The sequence below is a fragment of the Polyodon spathula genome, chromosome 29 (genome assembly GCF_017654505.1).
Source record: "Polyodon spathula isolate WHYD16114869_AA chromosome 29, ASM1765450v1, whole genome shotgun sequence".
In the NCBI taxonomy this organism is placed as follows: domain Eukaryota; kingdom Metazoa; phylum Chordata; class Actinopteri; order Acipenseriformes; family Polyodontidae; genus Polyodon; species Polyodon spathula.
The window spans coordinates 385,291-408,012 of record NC_054562.1 but is presented as its reverse complement, the minus strand read 5'-3'; the positions used below and the strand labels follow the sequence as shown (position 1 = coordinate 408,012).

Sequence of the window (22,722 nt, the reverse complement as noted above, 5' to 3'; positions counted from 1 at the left end):
AAGTCCGGGTTTCAAAGGATCCCAGTGATTCTGCCTCGACAACATCACCGCGTAACCCCAGGCAGCCCCTTCCATCCCCCTTTCCACTCTCTGTGTGAAGAGGAAGCGTCTCCTGTCCTCTGTCTCCTAGGTCTGTCTCCGCTTGCACACCGTGTGTCTTCTGGTCCTGGTTTCTGTGCTGCGCTTGAATTATTGGTTTGAGTTAACATCAGAACATAAGAAAGTTTACAAACGAGAGGAGGCTATTCGGCCGATCTTGCTCGTTTCGTTGTTAGTAGATATATATATATAAATGATGTCTTAATCCTAAAACTCTAGGTGAAAACTTTTGGCCAGAGCTGTAGGTCAACCGCTTTTAAAGTATTTGGCTTACTCAAAATTACAATAGACACTTCTACGACAGTCCATAACAATGGGGGGAGGGGCAAGGCGGTTAGAATGCATCAGTGTGGGCCAATGAGATTGCTGGGGGGGGCGGGGTCAGAAAGTTAGCGTCTGAAAACCACAACGGAAAATCTGACCTTTACTTCTGTCCACTGAAGAAGAACCAGTTGTATTCACTGTATGTTTTTGTCATGGATCTTCACTGGGGAACATACTGTCTCTGGGCTTTTTGCTTCACAGGTAAGTCACTTCAAAATCTGTGCAGAGCCACCATAAAAATTAGTTTATATAAAATTAATAGAAAATATCCTAGTATCCAAAAGGGGTTAGGATTACAGATAGGGTTAGGGATATATCTGGTAAACAAACTGTCACTCTGCATAATAACATTGGGATGATGAGTTTGCACACCAAGTAACCACTATGCAAAGTGTTCATTTTCTCATGATAAAAGCCAAACTAATTCTCCAATAATAATTATAACCTTTGTACAGTAAAATCTTGCATCTTTCAAAGTGTCCTAGCGTGCATTGATACACGCTCCTTGCAAAAGAGCCGGCTCTTTTGTACAGCAGTATATGCGCTATGATTGAATGCGAGAGGTCCCGAGTTCGGGTTCGGGTTCGGGCCTCCGCCTGTGTGTGGATGCGCCTGCCTGCGGGAACCGAGATCGCTGTAATAGAGTTATCAGTGACAAATGCTTCAAACAAAAAATGACCATGTAATTTATTTATTTATTTATTGTGGATAATCACGGTCTATTGTCCAGGTACAGCTGTGGGTAACCCAATCAAACTCCTCTCCAGCCCCTCGCATCTCTCCCTGTTGACCGGAGAGAATGCAACGCTCAGCTGCCGTCTGATTCAAAACAGTGCCTTCAAGTCCTACTTTTATTGGAAGGCAGTCAAGCTGCACCCGACCGCAGGAGAAAACGACCCCTCTGACGTCGTCGAGGAGTTAGGGCGCTTCTCAATCAGCACGGAGGACAGCACCCCCCAGATTGCCGTCAGCACGCTGCTGATCAGTGACGTCACTCCCTATGATCACGCCAGGTATTTCTGCGCCGTGCATCTCCTGGGAGACGCGTCACACTCTCTGCTAAACGGTACCTACACCCACCTGGACGTGAAAGGTACTTCGTTGTTTTATTTTCTTGGGTGCTTCTGGTAACTAGTAATGAGAAAGTAAGTCAAGGGCAAAGACTGGCTGAGAGTTTTGATTTTTTTTAAACCTGACTATATGATATATGATACATATATTTATATGATGTATGATAATATATATATATATATATATATATATATATATAATATATATATATATATATATATATATATATATTTGAAATGAATAAATGGGGTTACTTATTTTTGTAATTTTGTTTTTTATGTATCATTAAAATTAATTTCCTGTATTATTATTAATAACAATATGATTATATGACTTCATACTGCATAGTTCTTTCTGACCTGTAAAGCGCTTTGAGATTCTGTGATATAAGAGGCGCTACAGAAATACAATTTTATTAGTAATTTGTGATCTCTCTCTCTCTCTCTCTCTCTCTCTCTCTCTCTCCAAGCCCGTCCACAATTATCCCTCACCTCTCATCCTTCCAACACTTCGGGCTCCCGGATCCTGTCCTGCAGAGCTGTGGGCTTCTACCCTTCAGACGCGAGCCTGTCCTGGGATGGCTCCTCTATCGGGGTCCCGTCCCCCACGCGGCAGAGAGCCCCAGCATTAAACCGGGACGGCAGCTACAGCACCGGCTCCACCCTGCTGGTTACTGAGGCGCTGTGGATCGCTGGCGCCGAGATCGCCTGCGTGGTGAGCCACTCCTCTCTGAAACAGCCGCTGAGGAAAAGCATTAGACAGGAAGGTGAGCGGTTCCCATCCCGAGTGCTCACAAAGGGTTTTCATGCACAACGTCACCTCATTGCTTCTGCAGTCTTGCTGCGTCGTGCGCATGAAATCAAACCGCTGGAACTGAAAATAATGAATGGGAAAATTAGCTACGGTCTGGTTCAATGGAGGCCACACATGCAATTCATTTCAAACAGTAAGAGAACAGGAACACGGAGCCATACGCGGGAGACTTCAAATCTCTTTCCAAATATCTTTCAACAGATACCTTCAGCGAGGCACCTGTGATTACAAGACACTGCGTGATTGTCCCAGCTCTAGTGTTAGAAATTATCTGCGTCGTGTACTTTTTCTGTAAGCGTAGGACCGGTAAGTATACTTTCTACTTCACAGAAGCAACGACGCAACAGCTGGCAGACCAAGCTATCGCCGCGTAACTCACGGAAAACCAACCGCCGATGGACTGGCGATGGACTGGAGTCCCGTCCTTGTAGAGTCTGCCGGGTTAGGCTCCGGCTCACCGAGACCCTCTAGAGCAGGGCTTCTCAAACTCGGTCCTGGGGACCCCCTGCTGCGGCTGCTGGTTTCCATTTCAACCCAGCTCTTAATTACTGAACCAGACCCTTCATTGAACTGATCATTTGCTTCATTAGAACTTTTTACTTGTTTTCAGCTCTTAAACAGTTTGAAGTTATTTACCAAATGTCACGACTAACTTGAAATATGCAAACTGTGCAAGAGCTGAAAACAAGTACAAAGGTCTAATTAAAACTATCCGTTCAAGGAAGGGTCTAGTTAAGTCATCGAGAGCTCGGTTGCAATGAAAACCAGCAGCCAGAGGGGCTCCCCAGGATCGGGTTTGAGAAGCCCCGAGTTAAAGGATCACAGTCCACACATTTCCTGTATTTAATGAAAATGGTAGAATGAATGGACTGATCCACTTTGCTCATAATCTTATTGAGCTGTTTGCTTGTTTCTCATTGCTGCAGGTCAGTAACTGAGCTGAGAATCATCCTGAAGCTCTCTGAAAATGAATCAACGCTCTCTACACTTCCAAAAAATCATTAAGAGGCCCTTCCTGGAAGGTGTTGCTATTAATTCCATTTTGAGAGTACGGGACACTCCAGCTCTGGTTAAAATAACCAGAATAAAATACACCCCCCCCCCCCCCCCCCCCCCCATCACAAACGTTTACAGAGGCAGGCTGTGAACTGTGCATTATATGAACACGTGACCTTGTGGTTACACGCCCAGGCTGTTAATCATAGGACCACACAGCCTCAAAATAAATTTGAAGCAGTTAAAAATGAATTTCATTTATATCGTGTTTCATCTTTTATCGCGATGTTATTTTTCAATGTATTTGTGAATATCATTTGAGCTTTGAATAAATACTGCGCATGTGCATCGTGTCTGATTAATAACAATGCAGTGATGTGTAAGCGCGTGTGTATTCGCTAAGTCACTGCTCTGCACGCGCGCACACACACACACACACACACACACACACACACACACACACACACACACACACACACACACACACACACACACACACACACACACACACACACACACACACACACACACACACAATTGTCATTTCAAACTGAAAGTCTCACAGAACGCTCAAAGGCAGGGAAGTGAAGTTTAACCAGAGAGCTTCCTGTATGTAACTCTTAAAAATAAGAGCAGATTTCAGTGCTGTGCTGAGCTGAACACTTTCATCTTTAACACTGCACGGCAAAATCACACCCCATCTTCTTACTGTGATGGAAACTATTCCACTTCTTTGGGAGTTGATGTACCAAAAGAGAAGTCTCTCCCTTTCGAGGTTGAAAATCTTTGCAAAAGCTTGTGAAACCAATCTTTAGGTCTGTGCTTTCGAAAATGCGTGCGTGTGGGTGTTTTTCTTGTAGATGGGATGTGTTTTCAAGCTTGTTCTGTTTAACACGTACGTCAGAGTGAAAGATACTACCGCGTATTTCAGTTGACAAACCCCAGACGAGTTTAAGACTGCAGAGAATATTTCTGAGAATCGCCTTAACAAACCTTCCAGGTAACCCTACATTCATTTAAACACTGAAGCCATTTCCCACAGGGGAGTAATACAATAAAGCAGCACTATAAACTCGCAAGATAAAACAGAAAAAAAAAGTTTTGAACTTGCTTCTATAGTTTTTAATTTGTCGTATATTTTCCATCAAATGCCTGCAATTGCTGTGTGAGTCCATTGCACTTATTATGCCGAGTTGCAAAGCGCTTCGAATTTCTATTTGCACGATGCATGCAGGTACAGAATTTGTAGAGTTAGGGTTATGTCGTGCAAAAAGATTTGCACAATAAGAACTTTAAACCTGATTGTACAGTCAGTGCCTGTGCAGGTATACTGAACATCTGTGACAGATAATGATTAATTCATCTTCGCTCTGATCTACCACAGAAGAAGCGAACACCCTGTTACTCTGAGACAGGAAAACAGGTTCACAGCAAGTAATTCTCCAGCGAAACATACATGTCAAGTATGAGGGACCTTGTTTTAATTCTGCTGCTCTGCTGTCTGACATCAGGTACGTTCAATTCTCTCTCTTACTCGTCACCTCTTGTTTCAATTAATAATTCAATGCCAGTTTTAAGAGGGATTGTTCTTTATATTGAAGGACCAATGTTTTGACTGGAAGTCTTTAAAATGTTAAAATGAAGTTAAACAATTATATATATATATATATATATATTGATTTTTTTTCAAAGTTCTGTCAGAGCAACTTCTCGCACTCCATAGAGTTCAAACAAACTTTTTAAAATTTCTAAAAGTTGAAATAAAAAATCAAAAGTAAAAAGATCAAAGGATATATATATGCGTTTATTTCCATGCTTGTTTCATGAGTTTACTGGTACATACAGTCTGTGTAACATCTGTGGCACAAAACCGTTCAATATACCTCTTCTATAAAAAGTTCCATCAGACACAAATCATTAGTTTTTTCTTCAATAAGCCTTGCGTGTAAATTTAATGTGTACCGTGTGTATTGTCTTGTAAAGCTACAGTTATACTTTACAGGACTCTGTTGTCAATGAGCTACGGAAAGTACATATGGACTTCCTAAATCAAGAAATGTTATGAATTTCATGTGTGTATATATACAGTGCCTTGCAAAAGTATTCAAACCCCTGACCAATTCTCTCATATTACTGAATTACAAATGGTACATTGAAATTTCATTCTGTTTGATACTTTATTTTAAAACACTTAAACTCAAAATCAATTATTGTAAGGTGACATTGGTTTATGTTGGGAAATATTTTTAAGAAAAATAAAAAACTGAAATATCTTGCTTGCTAAGTATTCAACCCCCCAAATACATTAATATTTGGTAGAGCCACCTTTCGCTGCAATAACAGCTTTAAGTCTTTGGGGTTAAGTATGTACCAGCTTTGGACACAGTGTCGGTGTGATTTTGGCCCATTCTTCTTGGCAGATTTGCTCCAGGTTGTGCATGTTGGTTGGACGACGCTTGTGGACCGCAATTTTCAAATAGTGCTAGAGATTCTCAGTGGGATTGAGATCAGGACTTTGACTGGGCCACTGTAGGACATTCACCTTTTTGTTCTGGTGCCACTCCAGTGTTGCTTTGGCCTTGTGCTTGGGATCATTGTCCTGCTGAAAGGTGAATCTCCTCCCAAGCTTCAGTTTTTTAGTGGACTGAAGCAGATTCTCTTGCAGTATTTTCCTGTATTTTGCTCCATCCATTCTTCCTTCAATTGTAACAAGATGCCCAGTCCCTGCTGATGAGAAGCATCCCCACAGCATGATGCTGCCACCACCATACTTCACTGTAGGGATGGTGTGTCTTGAGGCATGGGCAGTGTTAGGTTTGCGCCACACACAGCGCTTTGAGTTTTTGCCAAAAACCTCTATCTTGGTCTCATCTGACCACAAAACCTTTTCCCACATCGCAGCTGGTCACTCTCATGCTTTCTGGCAAACTCCAGACGTGCTTTCAGATGGTACTTTTTGAGTAACAGCTTCTTTCTTGCCACCCTCCCATACAGGCCAGTGTTATGCAGAGCTCTTGATATGGTTGACTGGTGCACCATTACTCCACTCCCAGCCACTGAACTCTGTAGCTCCTTCAAAGTGATTGTTGGCCTCTCTGTGGCTTCTCTCACAAGTCTCCTTCTTGTTTGAGCGCTGAGTTTTGAGGGACGGCCTTTTCTTGGCAGTGCCTGGGTCATGTGATGCAGCTTCCACTTCCTGATTATTGATCCAACTGTGCTCACTGGGATATCCAAACACTTGGATATTATTTTGTACCCTTTCCCTAATCTATGCATTTGTATTACTTTATCTCTAACTTCTGTAGAATGCTCTTTGGTCTTCATTTTCCTTCAGATTCACAGCCTTACCAAATGATCCTTCAACAGTGGGGTTTTTATCCAGAAAATGTGACAGCAACTTTAATGGTTCACAGGTGGAGGCCAAAGGTAAGGTAATTGTGTCCCCGTTAGGGCAATTTCTTCCACAGCACCGGGGTTGAATACTTATGCAAGCAAGATATTTTAGTTTTTTTAGTTTTCTTAAAAATATTTCCCAAAATAAAACCAATGTCACCTTACAATAATTGACTCTGAGTTTCAGTGTTTAAAAATAAAATATCAAACAGAACGAAATTTCAATGTACCATTTGTAATTCAGTAATATGAGAGAATTGGTCAGAGGTCTGAATACTTTTGCAAGGCACTATATATATATATATATATATATATATATATATATATATATATATATATATATATATAGATAGATAGATAGATAGATAGATAGATAGATAGAGAGAGAGATGTTTACTGTAATACACAGCTGGTTGATACAGGAAACACACCCTCATTCACATTATGTGTGTAGTGTAAAACTGAGGGAACATGAACCTACTTCTTGAGGAACAGCGTTGGCTTGAAACCTGGTTCCAGGAGACCCCCCAGTCCGACGGGAGACCCAGTTTGAGGCGGCTGTATCAAACCCTGAGTCTCCCTGGCTGCTGTGCCGCGCAGTGGCCTCGTAACCCAGTCTCCTGAAACCCAGCTCCAAGCCATGACAAACTGGTAATCACGTTCTCTCCCTTCATTCCTGGGCACAGGTAGTGAAAGCAATCCCGTTGATCGATATGGATTATATGGAGAGTCTTTACGCCTGGATGTTGAAGAATACGACAACTTGACCTTCAAAAGGTTTCTGTGGCTTTATGCTGATAAGAAACGTCTAGTGGAATATACTCACGCATCTGACCTGGCTGAAAATTACAAACAAGAGAAGTTTGAGTTTGACCAGAAGAATTTCTCCTTGCTTATTAAGAACCTGGTGAATACAGACAGTGGGCTGTATGAAGCAGAAACAGTTGACTATGATGGAAACATGATTCGTGTTATTACTTACAATCTTACTGTCCAAGGTATGCATCTCTTTAACTTCAACATGTGTCATTCTGCCAATATATTTACTGCACTGTTTAAAACACATGCACAATCTTCCATTAAGTGTCTCCTAAGGCGAAAGAGAATTTGAATGTTTCATTTGTATTTCAAAAGCAGCAATGCATGGCAACTTAGCTGAAACATGTTATTTATTTCTTAAAGAATGAATATGTATTTTCTCGTCTTATTATATTTGTGTGTGTGTGTGTGTGTGTGTGTGTGTGTGTGTGTGTGTGTGTGTGTGTGTGTGTGGTGTGTGTGCGCTCCATCCTTCATATGAGACATAAAACAAACAGGTCCTTTTGCAGCAACAGTTGTTGGTGATGCATAGTTCTCCCCCTAGTCTCTGGCAGTCACTTTGATGAAGCCTCTGCTGCATGATTAATTCAGTTCAAGTCTAAAGTCGAACTTATGGCAAGCCCACACGCTCCATATAGGTTTCTCCCATTCAATCAGAATCTACATGTTTAAAAAGAAGAAAGTGAATCACATTTTCAGCACCTACTCGTAAGCTTTGAAATTCATCTGTAAGGATAATTTGAAGCGGTGGAAATCAACTGAGTCACACTATGGGTGCAAACTGGAGGTATATCGAAATATCTGAAAATAACCTCCCAGCAGCCACAGCGTTCTGCATAAAGTCTGCTGTTGAGAAAAATAAATTGTCTTTAACTTTGTTATCGCATGCCAACAGAATCACATTTGCCAACAGAAATGTGATTCTAAGTGATTTTCTTTGTGTGTGTGTGTGTCCACTTTCTCGTTTGAGTTTGGTTGGAGTGCTTTTCAAATAACTTTTTTATTAGCTAATGGGGGAACTTTGAGTGAAATTCTGAATTAAGGTGAGGCAACCGCTTAATGATGCAATTTCCAGTAGAATCAAACAGTGCACGTCAAAAAAAAAAAGAAGCGAAATTGGGTCCAACACGTGAGTCAGCTTAAAAATGGCAGCGGATAAATGAAATGACAAATAAGGTTCATGAAGAATGAACTGTAATTATAACTGCAAGCATCTTAAATGCTGTGCAGAAGAGCCAGGCTAGCCTGCATTCGTGGTTATAGAGCTGTTAATCTCATCTCACCAACAGGGGACAGAACCCGTCTCATCTCACCAACAGGGGACAGAACCCGTCACGACTCTGTCTAGTATATCAGCTTCCCAGCCCATAGGTATAATTACTGCAGCTAATGACATGCAATGAGTCAGATCAACCAACCAAGGTGAAAGGTTTCTGCATCACACTTTTAGAAGTTATTTTTGATATATATATTTGCTCCGTTCTTTCAGCTGCTGTCTCTAAACCTTCTATAAACCTCACGGAAACTCCACTGGCAAACGAAACCTGCTCCATCTCTCTGAATTGTTCTGTGAAGGACGGGGATGATGTATTTATTCACTGGGAAGAGACTGGAATCAAGGACACAAAGTCCATCTCTAATGGAAGTTTGCTGGAGTACACTCCGGCCCCCAGCGCCGGAGACAAAGAATCCTTCACTTGCTATGTAGAGAATCGAGTCAGTAAGAACTCAACCACCATTATGAAGAACAAGCTGACATGCAATCGACCAAGTATGTTTCTCCTTCTCCTTCTGCATTTTCTTCTTTGTCATATTTTTCTTCTCTTTCTCTTTCTCAATTACTTTCTTCATCTTCTTCTTCTCCTCCTTCACCTTCATTTAAAATCTCTTCTTCTCCTCCTTCACCTTCATTCAAAATCTCTTCTTCTCCTCCTTCACCTTCATTTAAAATCTCTTCTTCTCCTCCTTATCCTTCATTTAAAATCTCTTCTTCTCCTCCTTCACCTTCATTCAAAATCTCTTCTTCTCCTCCTTCACCTTCATTCAAAATCTCTTCTTCTCCTCCTTCACCTTCATTCAAAATCTCTTCTTCTCCTCCTTCACCTTCATTCAAAATTTCTTCTTCTCCTCCTTCACCTTCATTCAAAATCTCTTCTTCTCCTCCTTCACCTTCATTCAAAATCTCTTCTTCTCCTCCTTCACCTTCATTCAAAATCTCTTCTTCTCCTCCTTCACCTTCATTCAAAATCTCTTCTCCTCCTTCACCTTCATTCAAAATCTCTTCTCCTCCTTCACCTTCATTCAAAATTTCTTCTTCTCCTCCTTCACCTTCATTCAAAATCTCTTCTTTGAATACTCTTGATTAATTTTTACCAAAATATCACATGCAAGTTTATTTTAATATTTATTTCATAGGTTCTGATTTAAATTTGCTATGGGTATTTATCAGTTTGGGCGTCTTCTTCCTCTTTATCGTTGTCATCATCATCATCATCATCATCATCATCATCATCATCAAATGTAGAAGAAAGAGACCAAAGGGTACCGTATTTATGCAGCCACTTAAAAAAAGGCTTCAAAAAGCAGCAATCTGATGCCTGAGGGGTATGAAATTTACAGTCGGAAACTAAAACAGTAACACTTTCCATTGATCGTCTCTAATGACTGCGTGTTTGCAGAGCAGTTACTGTGTGCATACACGTGTGTGCTCACACATCACTGCAGTGTTATTACACGGCAGTTAGAGACACTTGATGTAAAGTGTAACCATTTAAACATATTATCTGTTGGTCTTGGTAACGATCAGAATATGTGAGCAAACACGAGATAAACAATTCGCTCCGTACCAGAAATTGCTTTGCTTGAGACTCTCTGCTTTGTAGAAACGCTGCATGTGAAATATTAATGTTATCCTTGGTGCTTATGCAGGATGTGCGCTATTGTCGTTTGCTTTTATTTAAATACTGTTACAATCATGTCCAGGAAATAAGTAAGTGGATGTTTTATGTAAATGTTGAAATGTATTTGCTGCCCAGGTTCAATGGTTTTCATCCCTATGTATTGCAGGTTTGCTCAGTCAGTTAGCTCCTAGCTCCTAGCTGTGAACGGGACTATGGGAGAGTCTGTTGTCTTGCACTCTGGTTTGTCCCAACAGGATAACCCATGTGAAGTGCAATGGAAATTGGGTAGAGCTGTCATTGCTGATAAAGATGATATTGATGGAACAGTTCCCCAGTTCAGGAGTAGACTGCATCTGAACAGAAGAGACTGGTCTTTAACAATCAATCAGCTGAGAGCAGAAGACAGTGGAGAATATAAATGTGTTGCCTGGACAGCTTCTGGAGATCAGCTTCCATCACACACTGTTAATCTTTGTGTTTATGCTATGGATTTATCGTTATATTCTGATCAATATAATCATGTAATGAACAGCGATGCTTGTTTACTAACTGGCATGTTAAGATATAACGCTACTGTTGAAATCTGAGATTGATGATGGTTTTAGATGCACGCACTGTATGTAGATATTGAAGATCTTTTTTTCTAACTCTGTTATTATGCATGGTACAATGTACACGTGTATTTACTTAGTAACTACTATGCAAACACACAGTAATTAGAGACACACAAGGGAAAGTTACTGACAGATAACACTACACACACACACATGCATAATAAATACAGTAACTGAATAATTACACTACTGTGACGATATGTAAGCAGACGTGGATTTACTCAGAAACTGCTTTGCAAGCACAAAGTCATTAGAGACTTGTATTGGAAGGTTCTGTCGCATTTTGGAAGGTCAGAAATGACAAACATTTAAAAATGTCACATTTCAGAAATCTAACATGAAATGCTACTGTGCTACTGTTACGGCTTCTGGTATAGACTTTTATGCAAGGTCATTTTAGTAGTTTTTCTTTGATTACACAATGCTATATAATGTGTTTGACGACACAATTCTAGTATAAAAGACAAGTACTATATTATACGTTTATATTATATATATATATATTATATATTATCTATATAGATATATCTATATATATATATATTATATATAATCTAGTTTAATATTACTCTCGTTGATGCAAAACTTTTGGCCAAAGCTGTAAAATGGGTCAAGTTGAATCCAAAACCAAACTCCATAAATGTGGCATTGCAGGGTTTTAAAATCTGATCTGATTTTTTTTTTTTAACCCCTACAGTGGAAGATTTAGTCAACACAACATATGCTACAGTTGGGGAGAATTATGAGGTAAGGATTTAAGAAAATGACAGTCAGTGAAAAACATTGTCACGGTCTGAAAACAGGCCTTTCAAGATATTTCACAATGAAACATAACATTTATTAAAGCAGAAAAAAGGCATTGTCACGCTCAAAAGTGATGATATCTAGTTTCCAGTTAGCTTAAATGCTGTTTTTCTTTTCATTTTCTGTATAATATTTTCTTAAGTTGGGGGTCATGAACTTATACACAGAAAACAGAACCTTTGAGATATATATTTTTTTTTTTTTTTTTTTTTTTTTTTTTTTAGAACAGGTCATGTGTACAAATAAGATGTTTGGGGTCACTGTGACCCCTGGCGTTTATCTACGTGGATTTGTGTGCAGAAATAAAACAAACTTATTTTAATTTGTTATTTTATTATTATTATATTTGCATTGTTATCTCTGGAAATGACTGCTCCTGTCTGGAGATATATATAAACAAAAAAATAAAAAAAAACAAGGCAGAGGCTAATTTTCTCTGTCAGTATTGCATCAGCATCTCTCTGGTAAAGACACTCCAGAATGAGGAGCTCCCAGGCTTGTAGTCAAAAGAGTTTTATCACAGCTCCTGGACTAAAAGAGCAGAAAAGAGTCAAACCTTTGCAAATAAAAACAGTATAATCAATTTAAGGCTGTTTAAATTTAGTTTGAAATTGCATCGGGTCAATATGACCCAAAACATAACAGATGCTCCTAAATTTTGAACATAATAGGAGGGTTAAAGACATTTTGTTTTCACCATCAGTGAATTAGCAAATAAAATAAAAACATTGATAAATGTAAAAATAACAGCCGACGAGTGAAACGTCTCCTTCTTGTGCCGGGTGGAGCGATCTTTAGCAGAAATATATTTCAAATCTATGATGCATGTTTACACTCTTCTTTCAGAAATATACATTTCCACCGGGAACTACACACTACACAATGGCCAACGATCAAACAATTATTTCATGCAGTGTTACCTTCATGTACTTATTTTGTTCGTTTGTTTGTTTTGCAGTCGATAACATCAGACTACGACGTCGTGAATCCAGGTCGAATGATTCAGCCCATAGAAGACACAACCATCTATTCTGCTGTCCAAAAACAAGCATAAAAAAGCATTCGTAAAACAGCAATGAATAAGAAATAACGTAACATGTAACAAAAAAGGGTTAGGGTTATAGCACGCAAAAACAAATGTTCTAGGCATTAAGTACGATGTAACTTTGCATTATAACTTTGTAATGATGTGTGAGCACACGTGTATTTGCTAAGTAACTGCTATGCAAACACACAGTCATTAGAGACTCTTTGTTGTCCATGTTTTAGACCTATTTTGCAATTTTGAAGACATTATTTCTCAACGTGTCCACGTTGGACGTTTCTCAAAGCATCCTGGAGGACTTCCGCTCTCTGTGGTCTTTTTATAGCAGTTTCTGATAGGAGATGAAAAGGTAACACTGCTGCTTATTAAGATCTATATTTACAGTTGCAGATTTCAAATCTGCAGTTTAAAAACTGAAAAACTGTTCCAAAGGTCTAATTAAGCAAAGTTCAATTAATGGTCTAGTTAATTTATTGAGAGCCCGGTAGGAACTGAGACCAGTGAACTCCCTCAGGACCGGGTTTCAGAACCCCTGGTCCATCCCGTCCCATACCTTCTGCGCAAGGATACTGCACCAAAAATGAAAACACGGAACCATATTCCTTGCGGTTGATCTTTTTTTTTTACACTGGAAAAGAGCGAGTCAGTCTGCGCAAGAATATTTACACATGAATCACTTTGATGGTGACAAATAATAAAAAAAAAAAAGGTTTATTAAAGACTGCTGTAAAAAATATATACTTTTATTAGAAAACGCAACACCAATGTTATTTTAATTTAATGTGTATCTCATGTTTTCTTATTATGTTATTTACAATGCATTTGTAAATATCATTATAATGTAGAAATATTGCACGTGTCTTTGTGTCATAATAAAGATGTGAGTTTATCTAAACGAGTACAGATTATTATTATTATTTTTTTTTCAAGATATATGTAAATACCAGAAAAGGCTGTGAGTTTAGAGATTAGGGTTAGGGGCGCGACGAGGGTGGCTGGTGGTGACGTCAGGCCAAGAAGAAGACAGACAACACCACTGCGAGTGACGCGCTGATGCGCGAGTTTGATTATACATCAATACAAAAATAAAAATTTTACAAATTCGATAACAACCATTTTTAACATCTTATTAAGCCAAGTAATAGACAAATTCATAAGTCGAAACCAGTTCATCGTTCTTGACAAACGTATTTGTCAATCCTGCCTGTCATGTCCACTTTGATCACTGATGGGAAATGCTCAGAGCGCTCAAACCCCGCACCCCCACAGTTTTATCTCAGCGGAAACTGCTAGAAAAAAACACAGAAAGGGGAAGTCCTTTCTGTGTTTTCAGAAATGAGCGCGCTGGAAATGCTGATGACATTTAAAACCCAGAAGTTTATTTATAACTATGCAAAGAATGTCTCCTTTTAAAAAAAAATACTGCAAAACATCTCTTAGCATTCCCACTGAGTGTCTGTATTGCTATTTTTAATTATAAGTCAGGAGGAAGGTCAGGCACCAATCTTTGCGTCACCAAAGTGAATCATTCAATTTACAACATAGCTAATTAAGATTGTTAACCCTATAAATACCCTCTTCACTTTCCTCTCAGTTGCGTTTCGATTTCATCGTAACCCACCACCTCCCCCCATCTCTACCTTTCTTAAAAACAATTTCTATATTTTATCAATGCAGGGGTCTCCGCCTCGTCCAGTCGGCCAGGCAGCGAGCCCAAAAACCAAGCTAGGTTTGATGCCAAATGAAAGCGTGTGTACAACATAATTCTCTGTAAAATTGCATACTTTCTTATTCCCAACAATAAATAGTTATACTAGAACATTTTGTGATTGGTGTTTGTCCCGAATTACTGAATTACTGTTACATAGCAGTTACTTCCATGTGTGCTCATACATCGTTACAATGTTATTATCCAGTTACTCTACAACCTTAACCCTGACCCTTTTCTGATACCATTGTTTCCATTATATTGTAACCAGGCATACTAACTAGCATAATAATAACGAACATAGTAAGTAACTACCATGTAAATACACAGGAAATGAGACATTCTCTTCATAGTTATAAATAAACTTCAGAGTTTAAAATGACATCAGCATTTCCACATCGAGTGTTTCTCCAAATTTAATGAAGGATTTCCTCTTTGTTTTTGTTTTTTTCTAGCAGTTTCTGATACGAGCTAAAACTACGAACAGCATAACATAAGAACATAAGAAAGTTTACAAACGAGAGGAGCCCCTTCGGCCCCCATCTTGCTCGTTTGGTTGCCAGTAGCTTATTGATCCCAGAATCTCATCAAGCAGCTTCTTGAAGGATCCCAGAGTGTCAGCCTCAACAACATTACTGGGGAGCTGGTTCCAGACCTTCACAATTCTCTGTGTAAAAAAGAGCCTCCTATTTTGTGTTCTGAATCTAATCTCCATTTGCGACCCCTGGTCCTTGTTTCTTTATTCAGGTTGAAAAAGTCCCTTGGGTCGACATTGTCAGTACCTTTTAGGATTCAGAATGCTTGAGTCAGATCGTTGCGTAATCTTCTTTGTTCAAGACTGAACAGATTCAATTCTTTTAGCCTGTCTGCATGTGGCATGCCTTTTAAACCTGGAATAATTCTGGTCGCTCTTCTTTGCACTCTTTCTAGAGCAGCAATATCATTTTTGTAGCGACCAGAACAGAACACAGTATTCACAAAGTCTTACTAATGCATTGTACAGTTTTAACATTACTTCCCTAGATTAACATAAACTCTTAGATCTTTTAATGTGTAACATTCTCTCCCTGCATGTTACCTTATTTTTAACCCATTCATTGCTGCTTAACAAATGTTCTTTATACTTGTTTTATGAACAGTAGCATAGATGGTAGTGATTTCTGAGGGAAGGACTGTGGGCTGGATCATCCGTTCTGCCCTCACGACATCGTACTCTGTTGCTATCGACTGCAAAACAAACAAATGAACATTAAGTATGTATTTTATCATTGTGTAATATATAGTTCCCTGTGAAAAGTCCTCTTTCTGAAAGCGTAAATATCCATATTTTTATCACTTAAAAATCAATACAGCGAGCGTTAGCCTCATTGGCTGATGCTCTGTCCGTCATGCTGCGTTCAGGAACCCAGCAGCCTGTTCGGTTTGCTTCCTTCTGGTAAATGATTGAACACACACCGCGCAGAGCTGCGCTGTTTCTGTGAAATGTCTTCAACAGAAAAGACGCTGGCTACATCAAAGACTGGACATATATTTCTGCTAAAGACTGGTAGAGGTTTTGTTGATGTTTCTATTTTGCTTGATAGTTCGCTGATGTGGGAAACAAAAAGTCTTTAAAAGGTCGGCTTTTAAAAAAAAAAAAAAAAAAAAAATCTTCTGCGATTTACTGTTTTCCAGTAAAGCATTTCAATAGTTAGGAACATTTGTTGTATAAAGAAGATGATCACTTTTGAGCGTGACAACGCCTTTCCTTTCTCCTTTAATAAATATTATGTCTCATAGTGAAATATCCTGAAATGCCTATTTTCAGACCATGCTGTGAAATAAGCTTTGGCTTTACCCTGGCAGTCAGTAAATCCTTACCTGTCTGTTCACCCCAACTGAAGCGTCTGTCATGTTGACTAAATCGTCCTCTATAGGGATTTAAGAAAAATAGATCAGATGCATGATAACACTGTAATCATCTGTAAGCACACAAAAATGTACTAAGTAACAACTATGCAAACACACAGCAACTGGAGCCCCTCAATGGAAAGTGTTATTGATTCTCCCTCTATTAGTTTGGACTGTGAGAGCGAATGATGTACAGGCAACAGTGTTCATTAACCACGGTTAACTAGAGCTGATATGTTCAAACTCCCAGGCAGCAGTCTGTAGAGAGTTCATTGGCAGATATAGACCAGTTCACAGCGATGCACCTTTCTTTGCATTTCTGCTGTTGAGCCAAAAAACCCCAGCGATCGTGATGATTGCAGAGATGATTGTGACGCTTAGAATCAGCCATAAATTTGACTGTAGAGCAGAATCTGAAAAGAAAAAAAAAAAAGAAGTTATTTTAACAGCTAAAGCATGCAGCTCTGGCCAAAAGTTTTGCATCACCTAGAATTTTAGGATTGAGACATAATTAAAGCAAAGCAAGATTGATATTGCGTTCTTATATATGGCATATATAAAATATTGACTTTTGGTCTTCAAGAAGCTAGAAAATTTTATCAGGAAAAGTCTACAGAAGTGTTCAACTTAAATTTTAAACAAATGTCAAATTTTTCCAAAAAGTGTCACTGTCAGTTTTTTTTTTCTGTTAAGTATATGGAAAAACTACAAAGCACTGGGTGTGGAATTCAATATGTTTACAAGGGAACATTATTCAGCAGCTATCACTGGACTCTATGAAGCTGAGGGAGTTCATTCTATATAGAGGGGGTGCAATTCAATATGTTAACAAGGGAACATTATTCAGCAGCTTTCACTGGACTCTATGAAGCTGAGGGAGTTCATTCTATATAGAGGGGGTGCAATTCAATATGTTAACAAGGGAATATTATTCAGCAGCTTTCATTGGACTCTATGAAGCTGAGGGAGTTCATTCTATATAGAGGGGGTGCAATTCAATATGTTAACAAGGGAACATTATTCAGCAGCTTTCACTGGACTCTATGAAGCTGAGGGAGTTCATTCTATATAGAGGGGGTGCAATTCAATATGTTAACAAGGGAACATTATTCAGCAGCTTTCATTGGACTCTATGAAGCTGAGGGAGTTCATTCTATATAGAGGGGGTGCAATTCAATATGTTAACAAGGGAACATTATTCAGCAGCTTTCACTGGACTCTATGAAGCTGAGGGAGTTCATTCTATATAGAGGGGGTGCAATTCAATATGTTAACAAGGGAACATTATTCAGCAGCTTTCACTGGACTCTATGAAGCTGAGTGAGTTCATTCTATATAGAGGGGGTGCAATTCAATATGTTAACAAGGGAACATTATTCAGCAGCTTTCATTGGACTCTATGAAGCTGAGTGAGTTCATTCTATATAGAGGGGGTGCAATTCAATATGTTAACAAGGGAACATTATTCAGCAGCTTTCATTGGACTCTATGAAGCTGAGTGAGTTCATTCTATATAGAGGGGGTGGAATTCAATATGTTAACAAGGGAACATTATTCAGCAGCTTTCACTGGACTCCATGAAGCTGAGTGAGTTCATTCTATATAGAAGAGATGGAATTCAATATGTTAACAAGGGAACATTATTCAGCAGCTTTCATTGGACTCTATGAAGCTGAGTGAGTTCATTCGAATACAGCACTCTATCTGATTCCCAGTTGGCAGGGGTGGGGTAGGGGTGGTGGTCTGGGGGTGCCATTTTCTTAGCACTCCAGGGTGTTCAAATATGATCCAGAATACCAAACCTGGACTTGCTAACTGGGCTTGGAACGGCACCCCTAGACGGGCCAATATTGGACCAGAACCGAACACCCTGGAGCACGCAATTCCTTCCTCACACATCCTCTCTCCAGAACCTGTTACAGATTTGCTCTACAGAAACAGAAAAACTTACAATCCAGCTCTCGGTCCAGAACAGAAAGGGAAAGAGGTCAGGAACGCATCAAGCCTTGAGGCATGTGATAAACAAGCAAGCTACCTGGTGAGTGTTCACATTGCAGAGTCTCAATGGTTTCTGACGAGTTGCTGACTTTGTTCTCTGCGTAGCAGGTCAACGGCCAGCTGTTGCAGGTGATGTTGTCCAGACAAATTTCATTGGCACTCCCGTGTGTCACGGTGATATTAATCCCCTTCCCCAGCCACGTAACGGAGGGCTCCGTCCCGTTCTCCACTGTGCACTCCAGAGCGGAGTTGCATTCCCCTTCAGGGTCGGAAACGTTAGTGATGATGGGTTTAGAGACAGGAGCTGTTTGAAACGAAGGCAAAGGGTCACAGGGCAAAGGGTCAAGTGAAAAGGGGAGGGGAATCGTAAGAGAGCAAAAGGAAATGGTTAAAAATGGTTGGAAATGGTGAAAAAAATATGCAGAAATGTAAAAGACAGTAGTTCGCGGTTGGTTGCATTTGAATGGTGTAACCACTAAAGGGCTCCGTTCTAATGATAATTAGTAAGATAACAGAAACAGTCTGTAGTCATGCATGTCCTGAACTGATGTGTTATAAATACCGGGCATGGAGGAGACACAGACAGAGAAGCCATTAATATCTCCAGGATCATCGTGGACATTCTGAGCATCAGTGTGAGGTCTCTCTCCAGGGGTTCAGGTAATCTGATCAATCGCCTATCAAATTGTATCTCAACAGTAAAGTACATCCAATTCTCTCCAAACCTACATTTTAACTGTCCAGAATAATCACTGTAATTATGTGGAAGTACATCTGTATTTAGCAACTACCATTTAAACACACAGTATCAAAGTAAGAAAGAAAATAACATGTTTCAGCTAAATTGCCATGCATTGCTGCTTTTGAAATACAAATGAAACATTCAAATTCTCTTTCGCCTTAGGAGACACTTAATGGAAGATTGTGCACGTGTTTTAAACAGTGCAGTAAATATATTGGCAGAATGACACATGTTGAAGTTAAAGAGATGCATACCTTGGACAGTAAGATTGTAAGTAATAACACGAATCATGTTTCCATCATAGTCAACTGTTTCTGCTTCATACAGCCCACTGTCTGTATTCGCCAGGTTCCTTATAAGCAAGGAGAAATTCTTCTGGTCAAACTCAAACTTCTTTTGTCTGTAATTATCGACCTTCTCAAATGCGCGAATATATTCCACTAGATGTTTCTTATCAGCATAAACCCACAGAAACCTTTTGAAGGTCAAGTTGTCGTATTCTTCAACATCCAGGCGTAAAGACTCTCCATATAATCCATATCGATCAACGGGATTGCTTTCACTACCTGCGCCCAGGAATGAAGGGAGAGAACGTGATTACCAGTTTGTCTGGCTTGGAGCTGGGTTTCAGGAGACTGGGTTACGAGGCCACTGCGCGGCACAGCAGCCAGGGAGACTCAGGGTTTGATACAGCCGCCTCAAACTGGGTCTCCCGTCGGACTGGGGGGTCTCCTGGAACCAGGTTTCAAGCCAACGCTGTTCCTCAAGAAGTAGGTTCGTGTTCCCTCAGTTTTACACTACACACATAATGTATTGTTCAGAACTTGGGGTCACGCTCCGCTGCTGGTGTGAATGAGGGTGTGTTTACTGTATCAACCAGCTGTGTATTACAGTAAACATCTCTCTCTCTCTCTCTCTCTCTCTCTCTCTCTCTCTCTCTCTCTCTCTCTCTCTCTCTCTCTCTCTCTCTCTATATATATATATATATATATATATATATATATATATATATATATATATATATATATATATATATATATTGCACACACACATAAAATTCATAACATTTCTTGATTTAGGAAGTCCATAAGAGCTTTCGTAGCTCATTGACAACAGAGTCCTGTAAAGTATAACTGTAGCTTTACAAGACAATACACATGTACACATTAAATTTACATGCAAGGCTTATTGAAGTACTGGAACAACAGTTATATTTCAATTAGTCCAGGAGGTGTCACATCTCAGTCCTGTGTGTAACAGGTTCCAGTCTGCAGCAGAATAAAAAACTAATGTTTTGCGTCTGATGGAACTTTTTATAGAAGAGGTATATTGAACGGTTTTGTGCCACAGATGTTACACAGACTGTATTTACCAGTAAACTCATGAAACAAGCATGGAAATAAACCCATATATATCCTTTGATCTTTTTACTTTTGATTTTTTTATTTCAACTTTTAGAAATTTTAAAAAGTTTGTGTGAACTCTATGAGGTGCAAGAAGTTGCTCTGACGAAACTTTGAAAAAAAATAAACATATTTATATATAATCTTTTAATTTCATTTTAACATTTTAAAGACTTCCAGTCAAAACATTGGTCCTTCAATATAAAGAACAATCCCTCTTAAAACTGGCATTGAATTATTAATTGAAACAAGAGGTGACGAGTAAGAGAGAGAATTCAGATCTCTAACGTACCTGATGTCAGACAGCAGAGCAGAAGAATTAAAACAAGGTCCCTCATACTTGACATGAATGTTTCGCTGGAGAATTACTTGCTGTGAACCTGTTTTCCTGTCTCTTAGTTAATATTTTCATAAACAGGATACGGCTTCTTCCTGTGGTAGATCAGCGAGAAGGTAAATTACACTCATTGGCTCTTAACAAAACAGAAAACTGTTTGATCTCTCCTTAATGTGTAATGTTAAATGATGTTAAACTGTAAATCTTTTTGCATGGGATAACCTGAGCCCTAACCCTAACCTTAACCTTAACCCTAACGCTATCCCTAACTCTAAACCTAACCTTATCCCCTAACTTTAACCCTAACCCTAACCCTAATGCTATCCCCAACTCTAAACCCTATCCCCATCGTAACTACGATGCAAACACACCATCAATAGAGACACTCAATGGAAAGTGTTACCAGTTAAAGGATCACAGTCCACACATTTCCTGTATTTAATGAAAATGGTAGAATGAATGGACTGATCCACTTTGCTCATAATCTTATTGAGCTGTTTGCTTGTTTCTCATTGCTGCAGGTCAGTAACTGAGCTGAGAATCATCCTGAAGCTCTCTGAAAATGAATCAACGCTCTCTACACTTCCAAAAAAATCATTAAGAGGCACTTCCTGGAAGGTGTTGCTATTAATTCCATTTTGAGAGTATGGGACACTCCAGCTCTGGTTAAAATAATGACCTTTTGACTCCCACATTATTCTCAAGTCTAACTATACAGACCCATTCCACTTCTGTCGTTTCATAACTGTCACAGTTCACTAAAATTGAAACCCTCAGTTCTAACATTAAGTGCAATCTGCTGTCGCAGAGCAGTGTGCAAATGTATTAGAATTTCAAACAGTAAGAGAAAAGGAACACAGAGTCACACACAGCAAAACTCAGGAGTCTTTTTTTGAGTTAGTCTGTGACAGGGTAAATGCAATTCCTGCACTGAAAAGTTCATCTCCCACCAGCAGGGGGCGCTGACAACTACAGGGGTTAACATTCCGTATGAAATAGCGTTTGCGTTAATCTTTGGAAACATTAAACTAAGACCAGCATAACCCTTTAAATCGGGGGTCGGCAAACTTGGCTCTTCCAGTCCATTCCACTGCAGGACTTTGTTCCAACCAGACCCTTGATTATCTAATTGACCTCCAACAGGGTCAGGGTGTGGTTGGAACAAAGTCCTGCAGTGGAATGGATTGGAAGAGCCAAGTCAACTTTCAACTCACCTCTGGTCTGAGGAGGCTATGATAAGATGGGTAACTTAGAACAGGAAGTGATATGTTACCACAGTGACTTGCGCAGTGACTCTGCAGGTCTCGTCTTTGCCTTTCTCTGCTGATACTTTGTTTGAAAGTTGGATTTAAATCCCAAAATGCCACAAATCATTTCTTGTTGGATGATACTGGTGACTGTTGTCATTTCTGGTAAGTTTTGCCTAAATTTTGTTCCCGCGAAACATCCTTAAAACGACGCTTTACATCAAACAGAAACTGAGGGGCCTTGACATAAAATGAAGGCTATGAGCCGAAAGGAGGAAATGTTTGAATTTGAATCTGGTTTAAAGCAGTTAAAACGATGATACTCTTTTGTGAAAATCCTTTGCAATTAGTAGCATTCCGCTCCTTTGAAAGCAGGTCAGCCTTTACTGTGTTAGTAAAGCAGAACAATAACAGGAAAGAAAGATTATTTTTTTATTTATCTGTTTATTTCACTGTATAAGCGTTGTTTCTGTGACCCACAGTGGCCTCACAACACGAGGTAGTAAAATGACTGAGTAG

The 22,722-nt window shown here is 39.5% G+C and overlaps 3 protein-coding genes across 4 annotated transcripts; 2 read left to right on the top strand and 1 right to left on the bottom strand.

Moving 5' to 3' along the window:
* Positions 1 to 575: 575 nt before the first annotated feature.
* LOC121302094 (immunoglobulin kappa light chain-like) lies at positions 576 to 2,351 on the top strand. Its single transcript, XM_041231915.1, has 4 exons — positions 576 to 624; positions 1,154 to 1,516; positions 1,964 to 2,267; positions 2,330 to 2,351. The coding sequence occupies exons 1-4, from the start codon at positions 576 to 578 to the stop codon at positions 2,349 to 2,351; spliced, it is 738 nt and encodes a 245-aa protein (XP_041087849.1).
* A 1,729-nt stretch (positions 2,352 to 4,080) lies between these two features.
* Positions 4,081 to 14,474, top strand: LOC121302074 (CD48 antigen-like). Of its 2 annotated transcripts, XM_041231881.1 has the most exons (7): positions 4,081 to 4,303; positions 4,688 to 4,814; positions 7,383 to 7,694; positions 9,005 to 9,286; positions 9,931 to 10,056; positions 11,727 to 11,776; positions 12,792 to 14,474. In XM_041231881.1, the coding sequence occupies exons 2-7, from the start codon at positions 4,760 to 4,762 to the stop codon at positions 12,885 to 12,887; spliced, it is 921 nt and encodes a 306-aa protein (XP_041087815.1). In that variant the 5' UTR covers positions 4,081 to 4,303; positions 4,688 to 4,759; the 3' UTR covers positions 12,888 to 14,474. The 2 variants fall into 2 exon arrangements, with proteins under 2 accessions (XP_041087815.1, XP_041087816.1); XM_041231882.1 differs by lacking the exons at positions 4,081 to 4,303; positions 9,931 to 10,056 and having other exon boundaries at positions 4,337 to 4,814.
* Positions 14,475 to 15,302: 828 nt separating this feature from the next.
* LOC121302459 (SLAM family member 9-like) lies at positions 15,303 to 20,996 on the bottom strand. The gene is made up of 6 exons (XM_041232449.1): positions 20,912 to 20,996; positions 19,471 to 19,782; positions 18,512 to 18,778; positions 16,782 to 16,889; positions 16,447 to 16,496; positions 15,303 to 15,813 (listed from the first exon to the last, which is right to left on the bottom strand). Exons 1-6 carry the CDS (start codon positions 20,964 to 20,966, stop codon positions 15,691 to 15,693), a joined length of 915 nt encoding a protein of 304 aa, XP_041088383.1. The 5' UTR covers positions 20,967 to 20,996; the 3' UTR covers positions 15,303 to 15,690.
* Positions 20,997 to 22,722: the final 1,726 nt, after the last annotated feature.